This window comes from Vombatus ursinus, unplaced genomic scaffold (genome assembly GCF_900497805.2).
Source record: "Vombatus ursinus unplaced genomic scaffold, bare-nosed wombat genome assembly UNPS02010548.1, whole genome shotgun sequence".
Lineage (NCBI taxonomy): Eukaryota > Metazoa > Chordata > Mammalia > Diprotodontia > Vombatidae > Vombatus > Vombatus ursinus.
This window is the reverse complement of record NW_020950326.1, coordinates 5228670-5254017: the sequence shown is the minus strand read 5'-3', so window position 1 is coordinate 5254017 and position 25348 is coordinate 5228670. Positions and strand designations below refer to the sequence as shown.

General features: G+C 39.8%; 1 protein-coding gene across 1 annotated transcript in view; it reads right to left on the bottom strand.

Moving 5' to 3' along the window:
• Positions 1–3526: 3526 nt before the first annotated feature.
• Positions 3527–25348, bottom strand: part of MARCO (macrophage receptor with collagenous structure) — a 54205-nt gene continuing 32383 nt past the window's right edge. Inside the window, exons 9-16 of the mRNA XM_027854673.1 lie at positions 24946–25044; positions 24819–24854; positions 24048–24146; positions 23776–23838; positions 8924–8959; positions 7289–7369; positions 5088–5261; positions 3527–3875 (exon numbers count right to left, since the gene is read on the bottom strand). Coding sequence (XP_027710474.1) covers positions 3745–3875; positions 5088–5261; positions 7289–7369; positions 8924–8959; positions 23776–23838; positions 24048–24146; positions 24819–24854; positions 24946–25044 — 719 coding nt within the window. The 3' untranslated portion in view covers positions 3527–3744. The remainder of the gene's footprint in view (positions 3876–5087; positions 5262–7288; positions 7370–8923; positions 8960–23775; positions 23839–24047; positions 24147–24818; positions 24855–24945; positions 25045–25348) is intronic.

Here is a 25348-nt window from a genome sequence, read left to right as displayed (position 1 = left end):
GATAATTTACCCCATTCTATCTCTCACTTCCTTCTTCTTTCAGTACAATCTTCTTTCCCACTGCTTAATTTTGTTTTTTGGTTTTTTTTTTTTTGGATATCATCCTATCATAGTCATCTCACGTCTACGCCCTTTGTCTGTGTATACTCCTTCTAAATGCTCTCATAGTGATAAAGTTCTTAAGTTACAAATATTATCTTGCCCTGTAGGAATATAAACAGTTTGACTTTATTGAATCTTTTATGTTTTCTCTTTCTTGTTTCTTTTTTACCTTTTTCTGTTTCTCTTGAGTCTTGCTTTGAAGAGCAAGCTTTTAATTATACTTTGGTCTTTTAATTAGGAATGCTTAAAAGTCCTCTATTTCATTAAACATCCATTTTCCCTCCTGAAGGATTATACTAAATTTTGCTGGGTAGATGATTCTTGGTTGTGATCCTAATTCCTTTGCCTTCCAGACTATCATATTTCTAGTCCTCTGGTTCTTTAATGTAGAAGCTGTTAAATCCTGTGTAATCCTGACTGTGACTCCATGATATTTGAATTCCTTCTTTCTGGCTATTTTCTCTTTGATCTGGGTGCTCTGAAATTTGGCTATGATATTTCTGGGAGTTTTCATTATGGGATCTCTTTCAAGTGGTGATCAGTGGATTCTTTCAATTTCTATTTTACCCTTTGGTCTAGGATATCAGGGCAGTTTTCTTCAATAATTTCTCAAAAATGATATCTAGCATCTTTTTTTGTGTGTGGTTTTCAGGTAGTCCAATAGTTCTTTTTTTTCCCTTAGTTCAATAAGTTTGTTTTTGAAAATGTTTTGGAGGAGGGGCTTCACATGTTGCTGTTTTAACACTGTTTTCCTCTTCTAAGTTTGTGCCTTGATCCTCCCTGTCATCATAATAACTTTCTGTAGTCAAGTTCTTTCTTTGTTTTTTACTTATTTTTTTCTGCATATTTTGTGACTTTGTACTTTTATGTGACAGTTGTGCTCTCCTCCTTCACTGTCCCAAGCTTCTTATTTCAGGATTCAGAACCTTGTCATTTGCTTTCATTGGGTTTTGGGGCTCAGCTGTTGGCTTGCACTAGAGATGGGGTGCTCCCTGCTGGCTTGTATTGGGGGCAGGACCTCCCTGGTGGCCTGCCCCAGGGGTGGAACCTCCCTGCTGGCTTGCTATGGAGGCAGGAACTAATTGGTGGCCTGCACTGGGAGTAGGGTCCCACTGTGCTGCTAGTCTGGGACTGATGGGTTGCCTCTGGGGCTGCTGGCTTACATGGGGGTGCCCCTCCCCCCTCCACTGGTGGATTGGCCCAAGCCTTAGAGCCTCACTGCAGTGTGGCCTGCTGCTGCTGCTTGTTTATCAGGCTTATCTCCCACACCAGTGAGACAGATGTTTTCTGCTGAGTTGGTAATTTGCTTCCCCACTGCTAAATTGGTTCTGAGGTGGTTTTCATGGTTGTTTAGAGGGGAATTTGGATAGGCTCCAGAGAGTTTTTGTTTCACTCAGACATAGTGGCACTAGAAGTCAACTGGCCTGTCTTATGAAAAAAAGGGAGTCACGACCTCTATCTTAGACCAGGCTAGCTCTCAGGACAAGTCCTATACCTACTTTTAGCAAGGTTATGTAGTCTTCCAACTGCCCATTTTAGAAACTATCTTTCTCCGTTCTATCTATCCTGTGTCCTATTTTTACCAGATAATTCTAGATCATGTATTTATTGTAGAGTTTAAAGGAACTTTGGAGAACTAGTTAAACCCCTAAACTTTGTAGATGAGGAAACCAGTACAGAGAGGAAACACTGAAGCAAAGTGATGATTATAGCCAGCTTTACTATAGATCAAACCCATTTCTTCTTGCTCAGTTGCCAGCTGATAAAGAAGATGAACAAAAGCTGGAACAGTTGCCATCTATAAATCCTATAATCCTGTGACTTCTCTTGGCTTCAGTTTCCTCATCTATAAAATGAGGTTTATTCTAGCTGTAGACCTACAATCATTGCATAAAATATTTATTTTATTATCAAAAGTTCTATTGGAAACTGCATGGAAGTGAGCCTTTATTGGTTGGGCACTCCACTTAAAATGCCTATTTATTATTTCATTATGTCCCCTTCTTTGATTCCAGCTGGAGTAGATGGAGTGCTAGATTTGGAGTCATGAAGGTCTGGGTTCAAATCCTACTTTCAATATGAAGTAACTGTGAGACTCTGGAAAAATCACTTAACCTTTCTGAGCCCCAGTTTCCTTATCTGTAAAATGAGGATAAAAATAGCATTTACCTGGTTTTGTGGCTCAGATGGGATAATACATGAAACTTTCTGTAGAATTTTGAAGTTCTATGTAAATACAAATTATGATTATTAATTATATTCAATCCAGTGAGTATTTACTGTACTTAATGTTACTTTGGCACAGTTCTTGCCCTCAGTAAACAAAGTTTATTTTTTCAATAAAATGTGAGCTCCTTAAAGGCAGGGACTCTATTGTTTCCTCCTTAAATCTTTGTGGGCTGGCACAGTATCTTGTAGCTGGCACTTAATACTAGGCACTACATAAATGCTTGTTGAATTGACTGGACTATAATTAAATTACCTAAGCGAGGTGTTCAAACTCTTTGGGATGACCCAAAGCTCCTTCTGTTTTCTCCTTTGCTAAAGATTTTTTTGTCTTGGACCCTATTTACAAGATTATGGTCATTCCAGGAATCCATTATAATCTTCCTTCTTGAAATAGCCCTTGGAATCTTTCCTGAGGGGCAGTGCAGCAGCACTCTGAGAATGTCAATCCCCTGACTAGGCAAGCACTCTAAGGATGGAGCAACTCTAGGGAATGGATTTGTTCCTATTTCTTTTTGGGGGTGGGGAGGAAAAATCCTGACATGTTTTATTACTTTTTTTTTCCTGCCTAGTTATCCTCTAAAGCAAAAGTTCCTAACCTGGTGTTCACAGACCCATGTGGATAAATTTCAGGGAGTCCAAGAACTTGCATGGGAAAAAAAAATTACATCTTCGTTTTCACTAACTTTTGATTTCATTTGAAAATATTATTCTAACTGGAAGTCCATTGGCTCTATGACACAAATATGGTAAAGAATCCCTGTCCTAAAGGAAAGTAAGGTCTCAAGGCTGATGTCCAAGTCTCCTGTTTCTTTAAGAAAGCACAGATAGACCTTTCAGATTTTGCCCATATCCATCTCTGCTTTACTTCAAACATTCCCATCAATTTCACACTGACTACCAGACCACTTTGATGGTGGAGTTTCTGGACATACAGAAAGTTGGTGAGATGATTTTGAGATAGAAAGCTTTTTATAGTACCCTCCATATCATGACACACAGTCTGCCATCTAATCTGCCTATGCATGGACTTTGACCTGCTTTGCATATAACCATGAAAAAGGAAAGGAAGCAACTGGCAGTTGTGACAGTTCAAGGGGCTTGCATCAGTTCATTTTCTGGGATCCACCTCTGGTCCAGAAGTGGAGAATTAGCTTAATTTTTCATTGTTGACTCCAGTCAAAGAAAACACAACCAGTGAGTGTGTCAAGCAGAGCTTTTTTTTATTTCTTTCCTTAAGGATCTTTCCTTAAGCAGCATGAGAATGATACAGAGTGAAGTCATCTACACATAGACAAGCATGTATATTTAACATAGGACACCTTGAGAGTGAAGCTAGCTGCCTAAGGATTGGCATCAGGTTACAGGTTGGGCTTCAAGGATTTTGGGAACAATATGGGATGTTCTCTGTAGGAATCAGATGCATATTACTCCAGCATCTTCGCTGTGTTGACAGTTATGAGAGCCCCAGGGACTTTTCTGGCAATCCCAGAGGTTAATTTCATGCCCACTGCATTTAACATCATCCAACCAAATTGGTCCAGAACCTTTCAAATGACAACAATGAAAAGGATCACTAAATCAAAGACTTCCAACTCAGGACAAAACAACCTATAACAGCCCTATCCACAATGGTGGGACTATCCAAGAAGCTAAAATTTGGGGTTCTCTTAAAAGGTTTGGTGGTCTTGGAGTTTGCATCATATTCATTCAACTGCTAAGTCTTATGGTCTTTAATTTCAGATTGTCTCCCATTTCCCTTTCTCTCCCTTGCCATTGCCACAGCATTTGCCCAGGGCCTTGATATTACACATTGACTACTATAGTAGTCTTTCATCTGGTCTTCTTGCCTCTAGTTTTTTCCATTGCTATCACCTCTGGTCTATTCCAGATCCCCTTAAATTTCATACCCTTTGCTGGGGCCATGTTGCTATACTCTGCTCCCTCCTTCCTCCCCAATACCTCCTTGCCACTTATGGAAATGGCACTTGTACTTTGAGGCTCAGCTTAGGTTCTTTGTTGTTCATTTTTCAGTTGTGACTGACTCTTTGTGACCCCATTTAGGGCTTTTTTGGCAAAGATATTAGTATGGTTTGCCATTTCCTTCTCCAGTTTATTTTGCAAGTGGGGAAACTGAGGCAATTAGGATTAAGTGACTTGCCTAGGATCACACAGCTAGTGTCTGAAGTTAGGTTTGAACTCAGGAAGATGAGTCTTCCTGATTCCAGTCCCAGCACTCTAGCACAAACTAGGTACTATTGAAGTTCTACCTCCTCCATAAAATCTTCCCAGAGCACCCTAGGCCACAGTGATCTCTCCTTTCAGGAACCCTTCCTTGCTGTTCTCCAGGTGTCCAGAACCCTCATGCTATATTCTGGCTGTCCAAAGATACCTCCTACATCAGCTCATCCAACTCTACTCTCCTTTCAAGACTCCCACCACACACAACTATTACAATTCCAGTTCACCATGGATGGCTAGGGATTCAGAAGAAAGTCATCTGACTAGTTGATTAAAATAATCCGAACTAGGGTGTGAATAGCTGTTGGACTTATGTCTGGGGGTATTGGGTTTGAGAAGAGCTTATAACCCAAATGAAAATTTTAAGTAATAAGATATTGGGGGAGATCCTTTTGAGTCAAAAATTTCTAAGTCTTTAGCATCTAATTTATGAAAATTTTATTGGAATTGGAAATGAATCCCTCAAATAGGTATCTGAGGAATACTGGATTATTTGTTTGCTCCAGTTTGTGACTTACCTCCTCCTTCATTGGAGACTGCAGTCCCTGAACTGTACCCCATCATGCGACAGAAGACAGTGGCATCCTGATTATCCCAGGAGTCATCACATATAGTGCCCCAAGCACCATCGTAGAAAATTTCAGCACGGCCTTTGGACCTTCCACCAGCAATTCTAACCAAGTGTCTTTGGCCTGTGGGGGAAGGTAGAAAAGATTTGCAAGGAAGATGTGAGGAAACCACTGTTCTGTCTCACAGCATCACCAATGGGGCCCAGGGACAGAAATCCAGCTGATTTGTACCATGATATCACTACAATTTCGCTGACACCCATTGTTCCTTACACATTGGTTCTGAGATATTGCATATTGATTCCTCAGATTTGCAACTCTTACTAGTAAAATTCTCTTGACCACTTTCCTAGCCTTTTGGATTTAGTGTCCCTGTGACTTCTGGCTTGACCCAGAGTGTCTTCTGCTTTACTTTGTCTGATCATGACTAGGACCATAGACCTCTTTCCCTTGAAGAGTCCTCACCCTCTGGCTCTATCCATTGCTCTTAATTACCCACATATTTTTGCTCTATCCACTTGAATTCAACAACCACATTATATAACCTGCTAAATTATAGTACTACCTTAAAATAAAGGGTTTTTTTAAGTAAATAACTATTTTAATAGAAATTAGCTGGATCATATGTTCTTCATGCTTCTCTCATGCCTGGAATCAGTTAGCCTTCCTCCTTCCCTCCTTCTCTTTTTCCCTTCCTTTCTCCTCCCTTCCTCCCTCCCTTCCTTCCTTCCTCTCTTCCTCATTTGTTTATTTATCTGTCCAAATCTGTGATTTCATTGGTTTAGAGAAACAACTCCTCCTGAGGAAGCTTCCTTTGTGAGTGCAGATCAGAAAACTGCCCTGTAACTTATAGATTTGGTCGACTGGGGAACCAAGAGGTTAATTGACTTGCCCAGGGCCACTTAGCTAGTATGTTTCAGAGGTAGGACTTAAGCCTCAGTCTTCCTGACCCTGAAGTTAGCTCTCTTTCCACTACCTGGCACTCCCTTTGCAAATACACCTGAAGTACTACCATTCACTAGATGAAACTTCTTAGAATATCAGGGAGTGAGCATTCCAAAAGGCAGCTACCCAGACTGAATATTTGTTGGTCTTGCAAATCCAGTCTGATTAGTTTTGACAAATGTCATAGAAGAAAAAGAAATGAAAAGAAAAAGAAATTTGAGAATTGGAGCTAGAGACCATAGACCAGTTCTCCAGTATGCCCAGAGTTTTTGCCTGGTATGCACTTGATTCTTCAAAGCAAAGAATAATACTGTCTAGTAAGGGGGAAAAATCAGAATCATCTTTTGGTAACTAGTTGCCTGTCACCCATGCCTTTTCTGGTGTAGTGTTGACACTGAAAGATGCAATGTTTCAATATTTCAAAGAGTCTGTGGTTTTATCAGTATGAGACTTCCTCCACCAACACAAATCTCAAGGCCTCTGTGCCATAATTGTTTCTTTAATCCAACCCATGAGATGGTGACCAAGCTTCTTCAGGTGAACCTCTGAGGCACAATGAGATAGAATCAGATGATGGTTCATGGCTGGGTCTACCATTTGACATGGCTTTTGGGACCCCTGGGTCATCTCCAGGCCATGTTAAAACATAAGAAGATTTTAGTGTTCTCCTCCCCTAAAGGATAAATTAAGATAAAAGTGGGCAATATCTGGTTGTCTTTCAATGTAATGAAAGAAAATGAATCATTATGAAGGCAGACCAGTCTGAATTTCCTTTCTTTCCTTTTTGGGGAATTAACCCCACCTGAGGGGAACCTGAGGGAGGGAGAAGAGAGCAAGTTCTCCCTTGTCCAGTCCTGTCAATAGAATTGAATTAAATTAAAACTAGTCACAGGAATGTATTCAATTTGCTTTGGAGAGGCTTTCCAGCTTCTCCTATTGTCCACTTCTATTCAGGAGCAAAAATACATGGGCTTAATCTGCAGGCAAAAGGGTTTAAGTTAGATCTAAGAAAGAACTATTTTCAGGTAGTGGGGGGGTTATAGGAAGGGGCTTCACTAGAGGGCATTGATTGATATTAAGATGCGATCCATCTGTTAAAAATAGATTTACTGACATCCTTCCTAGAGGGAGGGGGAGGGATGCAATGACCCTGAAAACTTAAAATCAGATTCCACAAAACCAAACCAAACCAAACCCAGCCTTACTGTGGTTTCCTTTTTCTCCTTTGGCACCAGGTTCACCTTTATTCCCCACATTTCCTTGGGCTCCTTTCTGACCTGGAGGACCTATAGCAGAGAAAAGAGGTAGTATGTGGTTCCTATCCCAGTCTTTTTATAAGAGGAACCTAATGGAGGAGGATATTGAGAGGGGCAAGGAGGAGCAGGAAGGAGTGAGAACTAGCAGGGACTGAACGTTCAATTGCAAGAGATTTTCAGCTCTTTCTGTGATGATGTTAGCTGTCCTCAGACTCCATTGAGGTCAAAAGATGATAGGAAAAATACAGATTTGGAATCAGAAGGTCTAGTTTGAATCTCAGCTATGCCACTTACTAATTATATGACCATGGACAAGTTATTTAATTCCTCTGGCCTTAATTTCCTCATATGCAAAATGAGGAGGTTAAACTAGAGGATATTTGTCAGAGGTTGTCCCCACTTAGTAATTTATGTATAATTCAGCCACTAAAATTGGTACTGCCTCCCTGCCCAAATCTGTGATTAACAGAAATCAGGAAGCAGACCTATGAAAAATCAGACAGGCAGTCCAAAAGAAATGATATACTCTCTTCTCCTTCCTTTCATAATCTTTTTAGTTCAATATTCACGGAACCCTGAAGGCTATAACAATCTTTCAATTAAATTAGTTTAGCTGAAAAGTGTCAGTTAAACTGGTTATTTGACTGGATGTAGCTCAAGCTGGTCTGCTCGACTGGTGGTCAGCTGATTGAAGTACCCCATCATCCAGTTGTTTATTTTCCAATTGGTGAGGCTGTACAAGCCCAAACACCAGGACAAATTCTGGAAATCATCTGGATGCTCTGGCTCCTTGTCTATATACAGCTGTTTTGGCATCCCAGATATTTGGCTTTGGGTAAAAGCCTTAGTCTGAATATGTTGACTTGGGGCAGATGGGGGACAGAGTTCTGGACCTGAAATCAAGAAGACTTGGGTTCAAATTTTGTTTTAGACCTGACCTGTGTGCCGCTGACAAAATCCTCTCTGGACCTCAGTTTCCTCATCTATAAAATGAGGCAGTTAGACCGGAGGACCCTTTGGGCTCTAAATGTATGATTCTATGATCCTGGCCTGATGAGATCCAGATAAGGTGGTGCAAATTGTTTGGAGAGTAAAGAGGTATATGGGCATCAACAGTGTGTGTGATTGTGTGATTTGAACCAAACCTTTCAGATATGTGATTTTACAAAATCTCTTGCATAATTGGCGAACATAGTTACCTTATTTTATCCAGATGTAATGTATTTGTACATATGCTAAACATTCTGACTGTTCCCTACAGCACCCTCCATCCCTACTCTCACCCTAATTTAGGATGTGTGTTTAAATTATTTCTCTTTTGTTTTTTACAAGAGGAAACTGGGACCCCAAGAGACCTGTTGACTTCTCTCAGTCACACCACACCCAGGCTGGTATAAGAACCAGAAGCCCTGGTTTTATATTTCCTTATAGTCCCTTTAAGTCCATTACAACTTGGGGACTGGTGGGGGAGGGGAGGAGAGAAGGAAATTGCTGGTGCACATTTCAAAGTCACAGAGACCTGCCATTTGAATGCACAGACTCTAGTCATCTCTTTGAGAAATTAAAATCAAGCAAGTACTGTACCTGAAACTCCCGCTTCTCCTTTTGTTCCTTTTTGTCCTTGATGCCCCAAGAGAAAAACAAAAAAAGAAAAAAGAAAAAAAAGAGGGGAGAAGATAATAAAACTTAGATATTAGACACTTTTAATCTTAAGACACTTTTTACTTATTGTCTGATTAATGCAGGAGGGAAGATACATTGGTTCTCTAGGATTTTTAAAAGGCCCCTTTACTTAGCATAAATGGAGACAGAATTGCAGACGAATACTAGCCTGTAACTTCATGTCCAACACAACCAAATGGGGCTATAAACATTGACTCTCCAGGCCTCACACTCCCTTCCTGAGCCTCTCTGTTATGCAGTAATTCAACAAAACTGTTCAATGCTTCCTGCTTAGAGAACATTTCCGTTGCTAGCACATGGGGAGGCACAAAGCCGAGAAATATAGTCATAGTTCTTGCCCTCAGAGAATTAACAGTCTAGTAAGTGCACATAGCTATAGGAATAAAAGCTCTTGGATGATGGGAACTGTTTCATTTTTGGCTTTGTATTCTCAACACCCAGCACAGAATCTTCCACACAGTGGGAGCTGAACCAGTACTTACACACAATAGCTATAACACTATAATACATGAATGTATTGGAGAAGTCCAAAGAAAAAGTCTGAAGGGGAAGCTTATTATGGAGGGGGATGGTGGGGATCAGGAAAGGCTTTAAGGAGGAGGTAGTGGCATTTGAATTGGGCTGTAAAGGGTAGGTAGGCATTCAATAGACAAAAATGAGGAGGGGGGACTGATCAGACATAGAGGAAGGCTGAACAAAGGCTTGGAGGGAGGAAAACAGGGTATGTTCCAGAGACATAAAGTAGAAATTGATGGGTAAACTGAATTGAGATACTATGTAATTTGCTATCTCATTCATAGAGAATAAAAACATTGAGTCTCAAGATTTACTTTTGATGGGGGTTGATACAGGGGACTCAATCATGACACAGTAGCCATTAGGAGTTTTGGGTGCATTGCACACAGTAGGAGCCCAACAAGTTTGATTACTTTGGGGGAATCTGTGTGTAATATCAGGACTAAAGTCAGGAAGAGGGAAGAATACTTTTAATAGAGTAGAGCAACTGTTTGTAGTTCTGTGAAGAATAATAATTTCACATTTGGAATTAGAATTGTGTCAATATGGAAAAATATTGACAAAGGCTTGGTCTCTATTGTGAAATGAAATTCACACACTGATTGTCATTTGCTAGCACTCAAACTGGTAATAAAGTTTGGGAGCTTTAGTTTAAATGAATGATTAGGACCCAGCATAGAAATGCAAAATATCTAGTTATAGAATGAGACCTTTGCCATTCAGGTTAGTGAAATTTTTCTTTCATTAAATGTCTGTTTTAAGGGATCATAGTGCAGATAATGAGACTAAGTGAATTTAGACCTTCCAGGTAGAGCTTGTCATTTCTCCTTCCCAATTAAAATCATTTTATGTTAACATATTTAGATAAACTTTTTCAATTTTAATGAAGATCCTGAGAATATTTTGGCAGATACATCTTTTTGAGCATCATTTTATTTGGCACCTAGTATTGAGATGGCATAGTATATTGGAAAGAGCCTTGATTTGGAGTCAGAGCACTTAGGTTCAAATGCCAACTTAGTATCATAAAATCATAGGTCTAGAATTGGAAGGGACCCAAGAGGCCATCTGGTTTATCAGCTTTATTGTTCAAATGAGGAAACTTTATCATAGGGAAATTAAGTGATTTGCTAAGGTCACACAGGTAGTATCACAGGTATGTTTTGAAGCCAGTGCTCTTGATACTCTGTCATTTACTACCCATTTGACCTTAGGTAAGTCACTTATCCTACATGGGTCTCAGTTTTCTCTTCTCTAAAATGAGGGGGTTGGACTCGATGACTTTTAAGATTCCATTTAGCTCTAGATCTTTGACCCTATGACCCTAATATGATCCCTGAGGCAGAATTTTATATGTGTATACACACACACATACACACACACATATATGTTAGTGAGAGGGACTATTCCTAAGACAATTAAGTGAACTGGGATGCCTTTGTTTTCTTCTGGAACACCTATAAATTATGTTCAACTGAGAGATTAATGTCTTTTTACATAATGAGTTCCCACCTGGAAACTTGGCCTGAGTTAATCAAAACTGGACAAACACCATAGTCCCTTTGATTTGGGGAATACCAACATCCTGACACTGAAAAATCTGTCTATAAATATCACTAAGAAAGGATCCCTAGATTGTGACATAAGGCCTCTAGTACTAACTTAACAAGGTTCTGCCAGGCTACTGGACAATGGGAAGACCCCTCAGAAATGTATCTCCGAGTCATCATAGGAGGCTACAGTTTAAAGGCATTTGAATTGTTTTGGGCATATTATAGGAGTAGTATACAGAGATTTATTCACATTTTAATTGCTGTGGACCTGAAATTGGAAAATGTAGTATTATGCTTACTCTGGTTGCCAGAATTAAGGACGACATCAGATAAATCAATTGAATCAATTGATTTGAATCAATCTTTTGCGGTGGCCCGGTTAAATGCAAATGGGACTCAAGATGTATGAACCAAAGCTATGGAAGTAATGTCTAGAATGTCTACCTGTGACAAAAGGTTCCTCTCCCCTAAAAGTGGAGAAGGTAGTCTTCTGGTTGGGCTTTAAAAGATGAAGAGAAATTCAATAGGTGAAAAGGGGAAAGGAGAATATTCCAAGAAAAAATGTAAACAAAAACATGGAAGTATTGTAACACTCTGTGTGTGTGTGTGTGTGTGTGTGTGTGTGTGTGTGTGTGTGTGTGCATCTGTTTGGGAGGGTGGAGGTAGGAGATAAGGTGGATAAAGATTTATTCAATTCAGCTAAGAGCACAAAGTAACAGGGGAAGAAATATGGGATAAAGCTGAAAAGGTAGAAAGGTGCCAGGCTGTGGATGGCTTTGAATGCCAGGCAGAGAAGTTTGAATTTTACTTGATAGATGCTAGGTAGCCACACTGAAGATATTTGAATAGAGGAGAGACCATTTCCAGATTTTTGTGGTAGAAAGATGATCTGCTAGAAGAATTAGAGGAGGAAAGAAGCGAGGCAAGAAAACCTTTAAGGAGGCTCTTGTGATAGTCCTGGTGGGTGGTAATGAGAAATGTATGAGAGTGTTGGCAACTGGAATAGAGAATAGATGTAAGAAATGCTATGAAGGTGAAATCAAGACAATTTATCAAATAAGAAGTAAGGTAGAAAGAGGGGAGCTAGGAGGCTCAGTGGTTAGAATGCTGGGCCTGGAGACAGGAAGGTTGATCTTCCTGAGTTCCAAGCAAGCCTCAGACCCTTGGTCAAATCACTTCATCTTGTTTGCCTCAGTTTCCTCATGTGGAAAATGAGCTGGAGAAGCAAATGGTAAACCACTCCAGGATCTTGACAGACCAAGAAAACCCCAAAGGGGGCCACTAAAAGTTGGACATGTCTGAAATGACTGAACTGAAGATAGATGGAGGAGTCAAAGTTAGCCTCAAGGTTAATAACATGAAAAACTGGATGAATGGTGGTTCCACAGATAAAAATAATGAAGTCAAAAGGTAGAACATGCTTATGGGGAAAAAATGAATGAGCTGAATTTGAGGCACTTGAAGTTCATGGGTCCATGGAACATCCAAATAAAGACATCCTTCAGGCGGTTGAAGATGAAAGTCTAGAACTCATTAGTTCTGGTTGGAGATGGAGATTTGGAAGTCATCTACAAAGAGCTGAATCTGTGGAAATTAATGAGATTTCCAAGGAAACAGTAAAAGACCAACAGAGACTTGGAAGGACCACTCACATAGGAGATCAGGAATGATATGGATACAGCAAAGAACATAGGGGAAGGGAAACAGGACAGTTTTGTGTCTCTGAAACGCAGGGAAAAGAATATTCAAAGGAAATGTGATCATAGGATCATAGATTATAGCTGCAAGGCACATTAGGGATCATCTTATTCATTCCTTTCATTTTTACATATGAAGAAACTGAGGCCCAAATAAATTAAGTAACTTGCCCAAAGTCTCATTTTCAGCAGTGTCAAAAATTATCAAAAGGAGGATGAAGGTTGAAAAAAAACCCCTAAAGGATTTGGGTTGAGGAAGTTATTGGTAACATTTGAGAGAGTAATTTCAGTAGCATGTTTGGGGCAAAAGTCGGATTACAAGGAGTAGAAGAATAAGTACTAAGGAAGAAGAGGTAGCAGGTATAGAAATTTTTTCAAGAAGTAGGGAGAGAAATGGAACAGTAGCTGGATATGGCAGAAGGGTCAAGGGAAGGCTTGTTATTCATTTTTGTAGTCAAGTGGGAAGGACACAGTGGAAAGAGAGAGACTGAAGATGCATAAAAGGAAGTAGATGACAACTGAAAGAAAGTCCTAGAGGAGGCAGGAGGAAATGGGATCAAGTGTGAGGAGTATACAAAATTCTTCTTCAACCAATAGAAGGCAGAGAATGGATGGTGATACTGAGAAGTTATGAAAACACAAGAACTGAGGAAGACCCTCGTCAGAAGGCTGCCATCTTTATAGGGGAGGAGAAGACTGAATCACTGCTCAATTGCCAAAACCAAAGACTTTTCTCACTCCTTTTCACATAGCTAGTAAAGAGACCGGTTTTCCACTTGGATGAATGACACTGACATCCCTAATCTGCCTTACTACCCACAACAGGAGCTTAATCTATGTTTGTTAAATGAGTCAATTGCGACTAACTATCCAAATGTGTACTATGACTCCCTGAGTGGAGGATATTGCCAAGGAAATAAATTGAACTAAGCTCAAGTGCTCTGATGATGTCAGGAGAGCTCAACTGAAAAACTAGAGATTTTGTTTGCATGTTGTTTTTTTTTTTTAAAGAAAATTCTTTTTAAACAGGAGAAGGGACAGAGAGATGAAGATAGAGAGAATCCAGGTTATGATGACCTGGTGCGCTAATGATACAGCCTTCCAGAAGTGCTTGTGACCTGGCCAGTGTGCTGATTTGTTTTGCTTAACTGTACCTTTTTGTTACAATGGAAATATCTATTAAGTGTGTGCGTGTATGTCTGGGGGGGGCACTGATTTATTCAGAAATGACAAGGATATAAAAAAGATGTTAGTAAAGCTTTTTAATATATGGTATAGTACATATGACATTTCAAATAAGTGAGGTTATAATACACACACACACACACACACACACACACATATATGAGGTAGTATAGTAGATAGAGAACTGGTTTTGAAGCTAAGAAGACTGGGGTTCAAGTCCTGCCTTAAACACATATTGGTTCTGGCCCTGGGCTATGACCTTAGGCAAGTCATACCATATGTTGGTATGTTTATTTACATGTACATGTGTATGCATGTATATATGTTGTTGTTATTGTTGTTTGTCCTTTATTCGAAAAAAGGACCAAGACATCAAGGAGGTGATGCCATGACATACAAGTGATTTGGATTTAAGTGAGGGAGAGCTGTGCAAAGTAACCAGCCTCACTTTCTCCTCTGGAACCATCTGGGTCCAGTGACAAGATATAGATCAGAACAACTGGAAATGGTCCAGGATGCATTAGAGGACCTTGGCCTTTTCAAGCTAATGTCTTTAACAGGTCTCAGTTTGTCTGAGGCAACACCCATTCAGAGATTAAGGCTTAATAAGAAATGAGGCAGAGAATGGCCTCTTTACCTAGTCACATGTATATCATATAGTATAGATTCACATGCTATAGGATATATACAATGTATGTATGGTGTGACCACATACATTTATCTTTAAAATGAAGACATTGGACTAGGTGGTGTCTAAGGTCCTTTCCAGCTCTATATCTGTGATCCTATTGTAAGGCAGCTACGTGGGAGAATGAATTGAGTATGGGACTTGGAGTCAGGAAGACCTGAATTCAAAACCATCATCAGACACTTACTAGTTGTGTCACCCTGAACAAGTTACTTTAATCTTTGTCTGCCTCAGTTTCTTCACCTGTAAAATGGGGAAAATAATAGCACCTACCTCCCGGGGTTGTTGTGAGGATGAAATGAGATAATATTTGGAAAGTGTAAATCTTAAAGCACTATGTAAATGCTTTAATGCTATCATCATCATCATCATCATCATCATCGTCGTCGTTGTTGTAGTAAGGTAATATTCTCTTAAAATCCTACCTTTTCACATGGAGTAGGTTAGTCCTGAAAAGGGCAGTAAAAGTACTTTTGTATAAATAAAAAGAATTATATCAACTGGTTAAGAATATAAGATACTGCTTTTGTGGTTGATATTCTGATGCCTGGAAATAGCAGGAAAAAGAATTTTGGTTTAATAAAAATTTCTAAAATATGTGTATGAAGAAACAGTTTTCAGATGTAATTTAAGCAGTTTTACACAGAAAGTGATTTGTGGCATAAATACAAAGACTTAAATCATCCTGCAAAAAGATAAAATAATGAGTTCTGTCTTGTTTGTAAGTGAGCAGTTTGATGGTTTGTATGGGCAGAGAAAAAGCTTTTTTTATTAAAAATAAGAATAATATGAGTATGAAGAAAGAGTTTCAAGGACACCAAATGAAATGGAAGACCATGTTGAGAAATTTGTGCCGTAGAGCATTATAGACCTGAAAGATCCAGGAAATAGGAAGCAGAAGCTGGGCTGTTAACAGTGAAAAGATTGAAGACCCATGTAATAGTATTAGCAGGTAGTGAAAAATATATATTTGTTGGGGTTGTTTAAAGAAACCAGCAACAGGAGCAGTCATCTGAAGGAAAAATTTAACTATGGGATTTCTGATTGACAGCCTCATTGGAGCAGAGCTTCCGTTCCAGGTATTACTCTTCAGTGCCATCTAGAGTTTAAGTGAGGTAAAGCCTCAGAAGTGCTTATTTTATTTTGCAGCCTTTCTTCTTTCCCTCTGATTTGAAAGGGAAAATAGAAAAGGGGAAAAACAGGTTTGTAGTTGATGTATAGGATGAGATCCTGAGATTTAATATGATAACATAGAGTCCTAGTAAATGAAGAGTTGGCTAAGCTTATTTGCCTTGCTCACTGAGGTAACTCAAGCTCTTATGTTGTGATCTCTGTTGCAATTTGATTGGATGATGCAGAATTATGATAAATGAATGTTAGCTGTGTTTGGTCTGTATTGTGCAGAGATAGCCAGCCCAATGACCTTTGCAATTCATTAGGCTCAAAAGAAATTACTATAGAAATTACCCGGTAATGTTTCCTCAATACCCTTTAAAAGGTGTGTAAGTTGAAAGAGCTTATAATATTGTATCACTTTGAGTATAGAAGAGAAGTAGATTTGCCCAACTGAAGAGTGTCAAGTACTAGCAGGCAAGGCGTTAGTAGAGAAGTGGCTTAGTGTGTTGCATGTGTTCACAAATGGACCAACAACATTAAAGCCTTCAGTCTAGAATTGTGAATTAACTTGAAAATATGGGTTTTCTTCCCTCATGTGCTTCCCTGCTAGGTTCATGTGTGTGACCACTCTCCCTCATATGTACCAAAAGCATTGGTAGTAGATTGTGCCAAAGGTTTATGTGTAAATTTTTATGTGTTTTTGTCATTCATACACTTGCATATATACTCACATATATGTGAGTACCAGTGATTTAATTTTTTTTGTCTTATTGCTAAGTAGTTGGTTATATTTAGGATCTGCAAGTATCATCATGTGAATTTCTGTTTTGTGTAAGTAGAAATATATTGATGGGGGCTTGAGTGGTGAGTAGAGGACGTATATGGCCCCTCAACAGGGTAACTTCTAGGATCCTGAGAAAATTTGAGTGTAATAGAATGGTGGTGGTCCTTGTCAAGGAACTTAAACCTCCCAATGTGAAAGCTGGTTGGATAGAATGAGTCAACCCAAAGAATGAGTAGGTACCTATGCGAGAAGTATAAAGCACTACAGAAAAAATGGTTGTATATAGCCCATATACTACTGGGCATTACACTATGAAATCCTTCTATATCTATCTATCTATCTATCTTTCTATCTATCTGTTTATCTCTAATATATATCATTTATAACACTCCCTATACACACATGGAGCATTCATGTAGATTATTATATATAGCAGATATACATATGTGGCATTATACATAATAATACGATAGGTAGAAAGGTAGATAGATAGATAGATAGATAGATAGATAGATAGATAGATAGATATGAAAGAGCTTATAAGTGAGAGCCAGGAGACACATTTCAAAGACAGCTGGGTCTGATGACTTGGGTGCAAGAGTCAAAGAGAAAGGTAATAGAGACAACAGGATTCCTAGTGATAAATGGATATCCTCCACAACTGTGAAGAAGGTTGCTGATAAGACAGAAAATCTGACCAGGAAACAAAAGGGAATATAGTCAGCGTCCAGGTAGGAAAGGACTTGGTTCCATCATAATCCCAAGATTTGGGCCTTATACGTAAGAGGTAGCGTGGCCCAAGAGAAATGACTTGCCAAAGATTGTATAGTAAGTGGCAAAGCCAGAATCAAACCTAAGACCTTTGACTCTAAGCCTAGCATGCTTTCCACAGAATCATTCTGTATTGAGCCTCACTGAGCACCAGGGAAATGGGGAGTACAATATCAGTCATCTCCTGGCCCAGAGAGCAAGAATAATTATGATTTATATATGTATATATATATATATATATATATGTATATGTATAAACAGTTATCCTTTCCAGATCACAAGAGTTAGGGGTGTTGTGTCCCTGTGATCTGGAAAATCGGTGTAAAATTTTTTGACCTTCTCTTCATACCACAGAAGAAATCTGAATTATTACGGTATTAAAAGATAAAATATGTTGCTATTATACAATATTATACATATATTCTATGCATTTCTGACTTTCTAAGCTTTTTTGGTGTCATCTGCTAGCCTTTTATGTTGTCTGTGGCTGTTGCAAACCCCCATCCCCAAATTCCCATTTAATTTGTTATGCCGGCCCATGATATATCAAAACTGCAATGGGGAAAATCACAATGTGGAAGGGATAACTGTATACATATACATTTACTATATATATATATATATGTGTGTGTGTGTGTGTGTGTGTATGTATGTATACGTGTAATACATATATATATTTATATATCTTTGAATTGTGAAATTTGAATTTTATGGCCAACTTTTTGAAATCCAAGTTTGATCAGATATTTATATTTTCCTTGGCAGCATGAGGAAGAAACAAACTTTTTATTATATGAAGATGAACAGTCATTACCATAGAAACAGTGGCTACAGACTTTGCTCTCACTGGTAGAGTAGGAGAAGACAGAAAATGATCTATTCATATTCACTGTACACTTGAGAAAATTTTCTAATTGTGAACCTTGGATTCTTGTTAAGCAGTTCCCTGAGGCAGTAGGTCTCAAGCTATGAATTAATAATTAAGGAGTAGAGAGGTAGATGTCATCAGAAGTTGGGTCTGGCACAGGAGTCCAGTGTTCATTGGCTCCAGGGTGAGTCTGTTATCCCAAGTCTGCCAATGAGGAGGGATCAAAGTGAAGTCCACCAAGGAGTATGAGGAAGGAGCAAGAACAAAAGTTCGGTCTAGAAGGAGACTCTGTGCTGGATGCTTGGCTTGGGCAAGGATAATCCAAGCTTAGATTTAGAGCTGGAAGGAACCTGAGCAATGTTCCAGTCCAAACATTCTATTTTATAAATAAATATACACAGACAGAGACAGACAAACAGACACAGAGGGAGACAGAGATAGAGAAAGACAGAAAGACAGAGAGAGAAACTGCTAAGAAGATGACTAGCTCTACAAGAGGATGAGATGGGTGGCCACCATCTTCAGAATCAAAGCTCAAAGGCAAGGGAAAATCTTTAAAGGTTAGATAGAGAAAGCTCTTTCTTTCAAAGGAACCAGTTGACTGCCAGTGGGTCATAGGATCATAGATTGAGATCATAGAAGAGGCTTAGTCCAAGCCCCACATTTTACAGATGAGGAAACAGAGAGACTCAGAGAGGTTAATTAAACGACTTTCCCAAAACACAAAGATGGTAAGGGGCAGAGCTGGCATTTGAAGTGAGACACTCTGATTCCAGATTCGTTCATTGGACCATGCTGCCTCTTTGGCCAGTGTGAAGGGTGAGGAAGAGGACTATAAGACAATCCTGAAAACCAGGAGAATGACTTGTCCAGAGCAGGGAAGAAGGGTGGGTAAGAAAGGGGCATGATTATGGGGAGCTTGGGGATCCCACAACCAGAACTCAAGGTCAAAGGAGTAGGTTTTGGAAGGACTGAGACATTTGGCAGCCTTGGCAAACTAAATCTATCAGCTAGGAATGTTTGATCTAGCAGGCAGATGAGACAGGATTCGGCCAAGACTTAGGGCAAGAGCTGGAGAAAAGGGGACCGACTCTGTCAGTCAGCAGAGTGCTATGGAAGATGGAGATTTTTTTCCTATAACATTGGTATATGGGCTCAGTACCCAATGAAAAGACCTTTGTAGACTTATAAATGTTTTCTCTTCATTTAATAGTAAAAATAATTAAAACCACCTAAAAGGAAAATCCTGCGTTGTTTACAGGGAACAGAACAAGAGAAAAGGAAAACAAAAACCAAACCCTGTGTTTTCTTTGGTTGGAAAAGCTAGGGGGGCAAGAATGAAAACCTCAAGTGGAGAGGCATTAGGAGTGAGAACCCACAAAGATGTGTCATCAAGCAAAGTCCTGGTGCTGACACAAGAGAAGTATGGGCTTTCAGGGTGTAAGAAATAGAAATGAAGGTGAAGAGGGGATAGAAAAAGAAAGCAAGGAAATGTAGTCAGGGAGAAAGGACTTCCTTCTCAAAGGAAATTCAGCTCCTTCCTCTAACCCCCGGTTATTTTCTTACATGAGTTGCCAACAGACTTGCAGCCCACACCAAACACCATGTCCTAAAAGCTATAAACACTTTAATCTGGGCCCCTCTGTCCTGATGGGTGACTTTCTCTTCTGGCCCATTCTTTCAGAATGGTTCTAGTTATGCCTCACTTCCTGCACTACTCTTCCTACACTCTAGCTAACTTTATTAACCCTTTACAGCTGCATACTTCCTTCCCCACCTTCTTGTCCTGGAACCATGACCAAATCATCATTGTTCCCAAGGGAAACTATATTCCCACTCACCATCCTGGTAACTTTCAGGACCAAAATGCCCCTCACTGGCAATCACTACCATATATACAGTCAATTCTCAACTTTTGCAGGAGTACTGTTCCTAGAAAAAGGTGCAAAAGTCAAAAAAAATCAAATGTTGATACATTGAACCTATGGGAAGTAGGGGATTTGGTTCCTATGATCACCAAAAACTGTAATCATTCACTAGAGATTGTTGAAAATACTTTTTTTGCATACAATTCTTTATAACAAAACATTGATAATATGCTCTTTTCGTAACACAGTAACCATGAAATAACCCATAAAATGCAGTACACAAAATAAAATTGGTAACATGCAAAACATTTTTTCTCACTAGTAATTCCCTAAAATTCTGTGATATTTTGTGCTCACATTTCCAAAAAAAAACCAAAACTGATTTCAGACAATACTATACTATACTATATCCCTTTACCTTAGGGGAAACCAAGGGAGAGGCTACTGGGACTTTAGTTTCTGCTGTTAGAAGACTGGTGAAGAAAGCTCGATAAGATAGGGTAAACAAGACCAGTGAAGCACCTAGTAGGGTACCAGCCACTCCACAAACTTGCATGCATCATATCTCTCATTTTTTTTTTTTGCCTCTACTCCACATAACCCCAAATGTGCAAGGCTGCTAATGCAAAAGTGAAAATTAGGTCACTAATAAGACCACTGGAATGCTTGAAGTAGTGAAAGTTAAATGTGTGAATGTTGAGGACTGTATGTTGTCTCTTCTTATTACAATGTAAATTCCTTTAGAGGAGGAGTCTATTGTAGTTTTTGCCTACCCTCTCCTCAATACTTCTCCTCTCTGGGTTTCCATGACATTTCTCCCCTACTCTCTCTCAATAACTTCATCAGCTCCCATGGGTTTAACTATAATTCCTATGCAGATGACTCCTAGATCTATATATCCATCCTCAGATTCTCCCAAGAGCTTTTGTCTTATATCACCAATTGCCTTTTGGATATTTCAAACTGGGCCTCCCAGAAATATCTTAAACTCAACATACGTAAAATTAAACTTATTATTTTCCCCCAAACCTTTCCTCTTCTAAACTTCCCCATTTCTGTCAAAGATACCTCCACCACCATCCTTCCAGTGACCCAGGTTCCTAATTTTAGTATTATTCTTGACTCCTCACTGTCCCTTACCTCACATATCCAATCAGTTGCCAGATTTTGCTGTCTGTGCCTTCACAACATCTCTTGCATCTGACCCTTTGTCTCCAATCTCAGCTACCACCTTAGCTCTGCCCTTAGTTCAGGTAAAGGTACTAGGTCCTCTAACCTAGAACACTGCAAATGCTTCCTAATTGGTCACCTTGACTCAGGTCTCCCACCACTCCAGTCCATGCTATACATTGCTGTCAAAGAAATTTTCCTTAAATCCAATTCTGACCATATGGCTCCCCTAACCAACTAACACTAGTGCCTTCCCATTACCTCTAAGATAAAATATAAACTCCTCTATTTAGCTTTTAAAGCCTTTCACAACCCTACAATTTTTATACTGTCTTCGGATATTACACTCCCTCCGTCCTTTTGAGATCCAGACTAACTGCTCTTCTCTGTCTTCATTCACAACACTTGCTCTCCTGTCTCCATCTATGTCTTTGCATTGGCCATCCCCATGCCTGGAATGCACTCTCTTTTTACCTGCAACTCATTGGTACCATCTCTTTCCTAAAATACAGCTCAGACACCATCTTCTGCATGAAGCCTTTCCTAATCCGCTAATTGCTAGCGTCCTTCTTCTCATAGTGTCTTTTATTTAACTGCTATATATCTGTATTGACTTTTTATTTTTGCCGCACATACTTTTATATGTATTTATTGTCTCCCCCATTAGAATTTAGGCTCATCTTGAGCAGGGATCATTTCAGTTTTTGTACTTGTATTCCAAGCAAGTAGCATAGCGTTTGGTACGTAGTAAGCTCTTAATAAATGCTTTTCATTAATTCATTCATTTGTAATCTTGAATAAGAAAAGATTAGACCAGAAGGTAAGGAAGATTGGATACAGCTGGTCCTTAAAGGGTCACATAGTCTTGAAGTTAAAGGGTTTTTCCATGCAAAGGTGGTATTACTTGGCTACAAGAGACGCCCCTCCCCCAAACCCCACTTCCCCAAGAAGTTTGCCAGTATCATCAAGGTGCCCCCCTAAGTGGGTTCAGGAAGCAGGCTCCTTAAAACACACTCACAGAAAATTGCACAGTTAATTTGGAGACTGCGACATAACAAAAATCAGTTGAGAAAAGGGAAAAAACAGGTAAGGCAGCTGGGAGTTTTTAAAGAAGGGAGGTGGGAAATATTCAAATGTGTGGAGAGAGAAAGTTCTGAGCATTACTGTCCACTTGGTGGAACCCTTGATGCTGGGGAGGAGGGGTTCACCAGGCTACCCTCAGGATCCCTTCGAAGACTCAGTGCCTCTAATCAGAGCTAGCTAGGTGGTACAATGGATAGAGTGTTGAACCTAGAATCAGGAAGAAATCCAGCCTTAGACACTTCTTGGCTGTGTGACCCTGGGTAAGTCACTTAACTTCTGTTTTCCTCAGTTTCCTCAACTGTAAAATAGGGATAATAATGGACCTACATCTAGGGGTTGTGGTGAGGATCAAACGAGATATTTGTAAAGTGCTTAGCATAATGTCTGGCACACAGTAGGTGCTATATAGATGCTTACCTCTACCCCCCTCGCCCCTTTTCCTGTGACAATCTTCTGGAAGAGAGGTGGTGGTAGGACTCAGCGTGCAGAATGAGACATGTTGTTTTGGACATGGCCAATGTGGTAATTTGTTTTGCTTGACTATGCAATTTGTTACAAAGGTTTTGTTTTTCTTTTTTCTTTTTCTTTTCTATTGGAGAAGTGAGGAGGGGATGAGAGGGTAAAAAAAAGATTTTGGTTAACTAAAAAAGGTAAATTAAATTTTTAGAAGTTTTAAAAAACAAACAAAAAGGCTCATTGCCTCTCTGCTTTTCCTGGACTCACCAAGTCACCTTCTGAAGTATATCTGGTTTCTCAAACAGTTTTCCTTATTGAAACAGATAGGCAAGCTGACTGAGCCAAAGGCTCTAGTTTTTGTCTTTCTGCCAGTTACAATTTTCAGAGTTAGCTAGGAAATTGACAGTATTATGACACTCTCTGGGAGTTTGGTTGACTTAAATCAATGCCACCCCTCCGGCCCCTTATTGCAGGTGGACTGACTGAGTTTCTGAACCTGCAAAGCTGAGGTCCTGCCCAAGGATCAGTAGTCGCCAAGGCCTGACCTGAATCATTACTGCTATTGGGAAGCTAATAATGATGGCATGGATAGGGAGGGGTCAATTACTCCTGTACTTCAGTGATTAGCTGATGGGCACAGATGCAGTGGAAGTGTGGAAGGCAAATTATTATTCCTTCCATGACCCAGGCACAAATTTTTGTTGTGGAACTGGAGACAATAGAGTAAAGTGCTTTACATTCATAAAAGTGCCAAATTATTATCTACTATGGTTAGTTCAGTCAAGGAAGGCCTTCTGGAGATGGGGAATATACCTCAGCGTCATGTGTCCAAAAGCATGGGTGAGAGGTGGGGAAAGGGGCAGAAGGGATGGACAGGAAAGGAATTGAGACAAAGATAGTTTTGCTTGGCTCTGGCAAGTGTAGAGAAATTGTTGCAGTGGCCTGAGCCCCTGAATGTTCTGCCCAGGGATCTGACCTCCTGTGATCTTGTTCATTACCTGAATCTCCTTTGTCTCCTTTTGCACCTGGTGCTCCCTTAATGCCAGACAAGCCTGGAAGTCCTAGACATCAAATGAAATACAGGGATGGTTAGGAGTGCGTAGAGACAGTCTTCAGGAGTTCCCATAAAAATCAAGAGATGGAGCAGCACAAGGTATGCTTTTTGAAGACAGGGACCATCTGGTTTTTGACTTTGTATCCTCAGTGCCAGGCTCAGTGCCTAGCACAACGTAAGCCCTCACCAGGTGCTCATGGAGTTGAACTGAATTACCTGGTGGTCCAGGGGGGCCATATTTGCCAGATTCTCCCTTGGCACCAGAAACTCCTGGCAAACCTGGTATTCCAGGGACACCCTTAGCTCCGGGCTGACCTGAAAGTAAATAAAATCTTCAAGTTACTGGTCATTTTAGTGACATTGTTACATAAATTTAAGGGACAGCCTCTGTGCTCTTGTCCTCAAAGGTCAAAGATTTGCCCTCCCCCACCCCTAAACATCCCAGAACACACCTTTAAACATCTCACTTCAGAAAGCTTCAGCTGTGACTCAACTGCCCACTAGTAAAGACATCCATGGGGATTTGTTTATTCATTTTTTTTAATCTACTGGCAGATCAAGGCTGTTGATACTTATGTGCTTGTTAGAGACCATGCTTTGGATTTTGATAGCACTATCTTTCCACTGGAGAAGAAAGAGGAAAGCGTAATAGAGAATTTTAATCAGTCCCGCCCCTTGTTTGCTTCTCAGCTGCTTTAGAGGAACTGGACTTTTTAGAAACCCAGATCCCTGTAGAGAGCATCTCCGGGTTAATTATACATGGAAAACACACACACACACACACACACACACACACACACACACACACCTTCACACATACACACATATGCTGAGGAATGCTGAAACAGAGAGGGTTTCTCAGGCTGACCCTGAGCTGGGGTTCTGTTCAGCAATCAAGATGCTTTGGGGACTTGATAAACACCAGATGTTAGTAATGGTGGCAAGACTAAAGCTAATGCAGCTATCATTCTTCCTCTCAACTCTTACCTGGCTCTCCTTTTGGCCCAGGGGACCCATTCATTCCTGAAATTTAAAAAAAAAAAAATTTTCAGGCAACCTTTCCCACAGAGTCACCTTAATGGAAAATGGGGCATCTGATCATATGACATCTTACCAGTTTTTCCTGGCTCCCCAGAGACACCCTGTAGACCAGGTGACCCTGGATGTCCCATCACACCTCTATCTCCTTTCTGGCCCATTTCCCCTTTGCTTCCTAGGAAAACAAGAAAACATAAGTTAGACTTAAATAGAGGACAATGATGACATCTGTTTTTTTTTTTTCTTACTTCTAATCCATTTATTTATTTATTCAACCAGCATTCATGAGGTACTATTCTAGATTCTGGAAATACAAAGACAAAAATAAAATAATGTCTGTCCTCAAGGTGTTTACATGCTATTGGGGAAGGGAAGAAACAGAAAATACACAGAGAAGGAAATATAAAATATGTGCAAAGATGATAGCATTAGAATTTAAGTTCCTTGAGACCCAGGACTATTTCACTTTCATCTTTGTA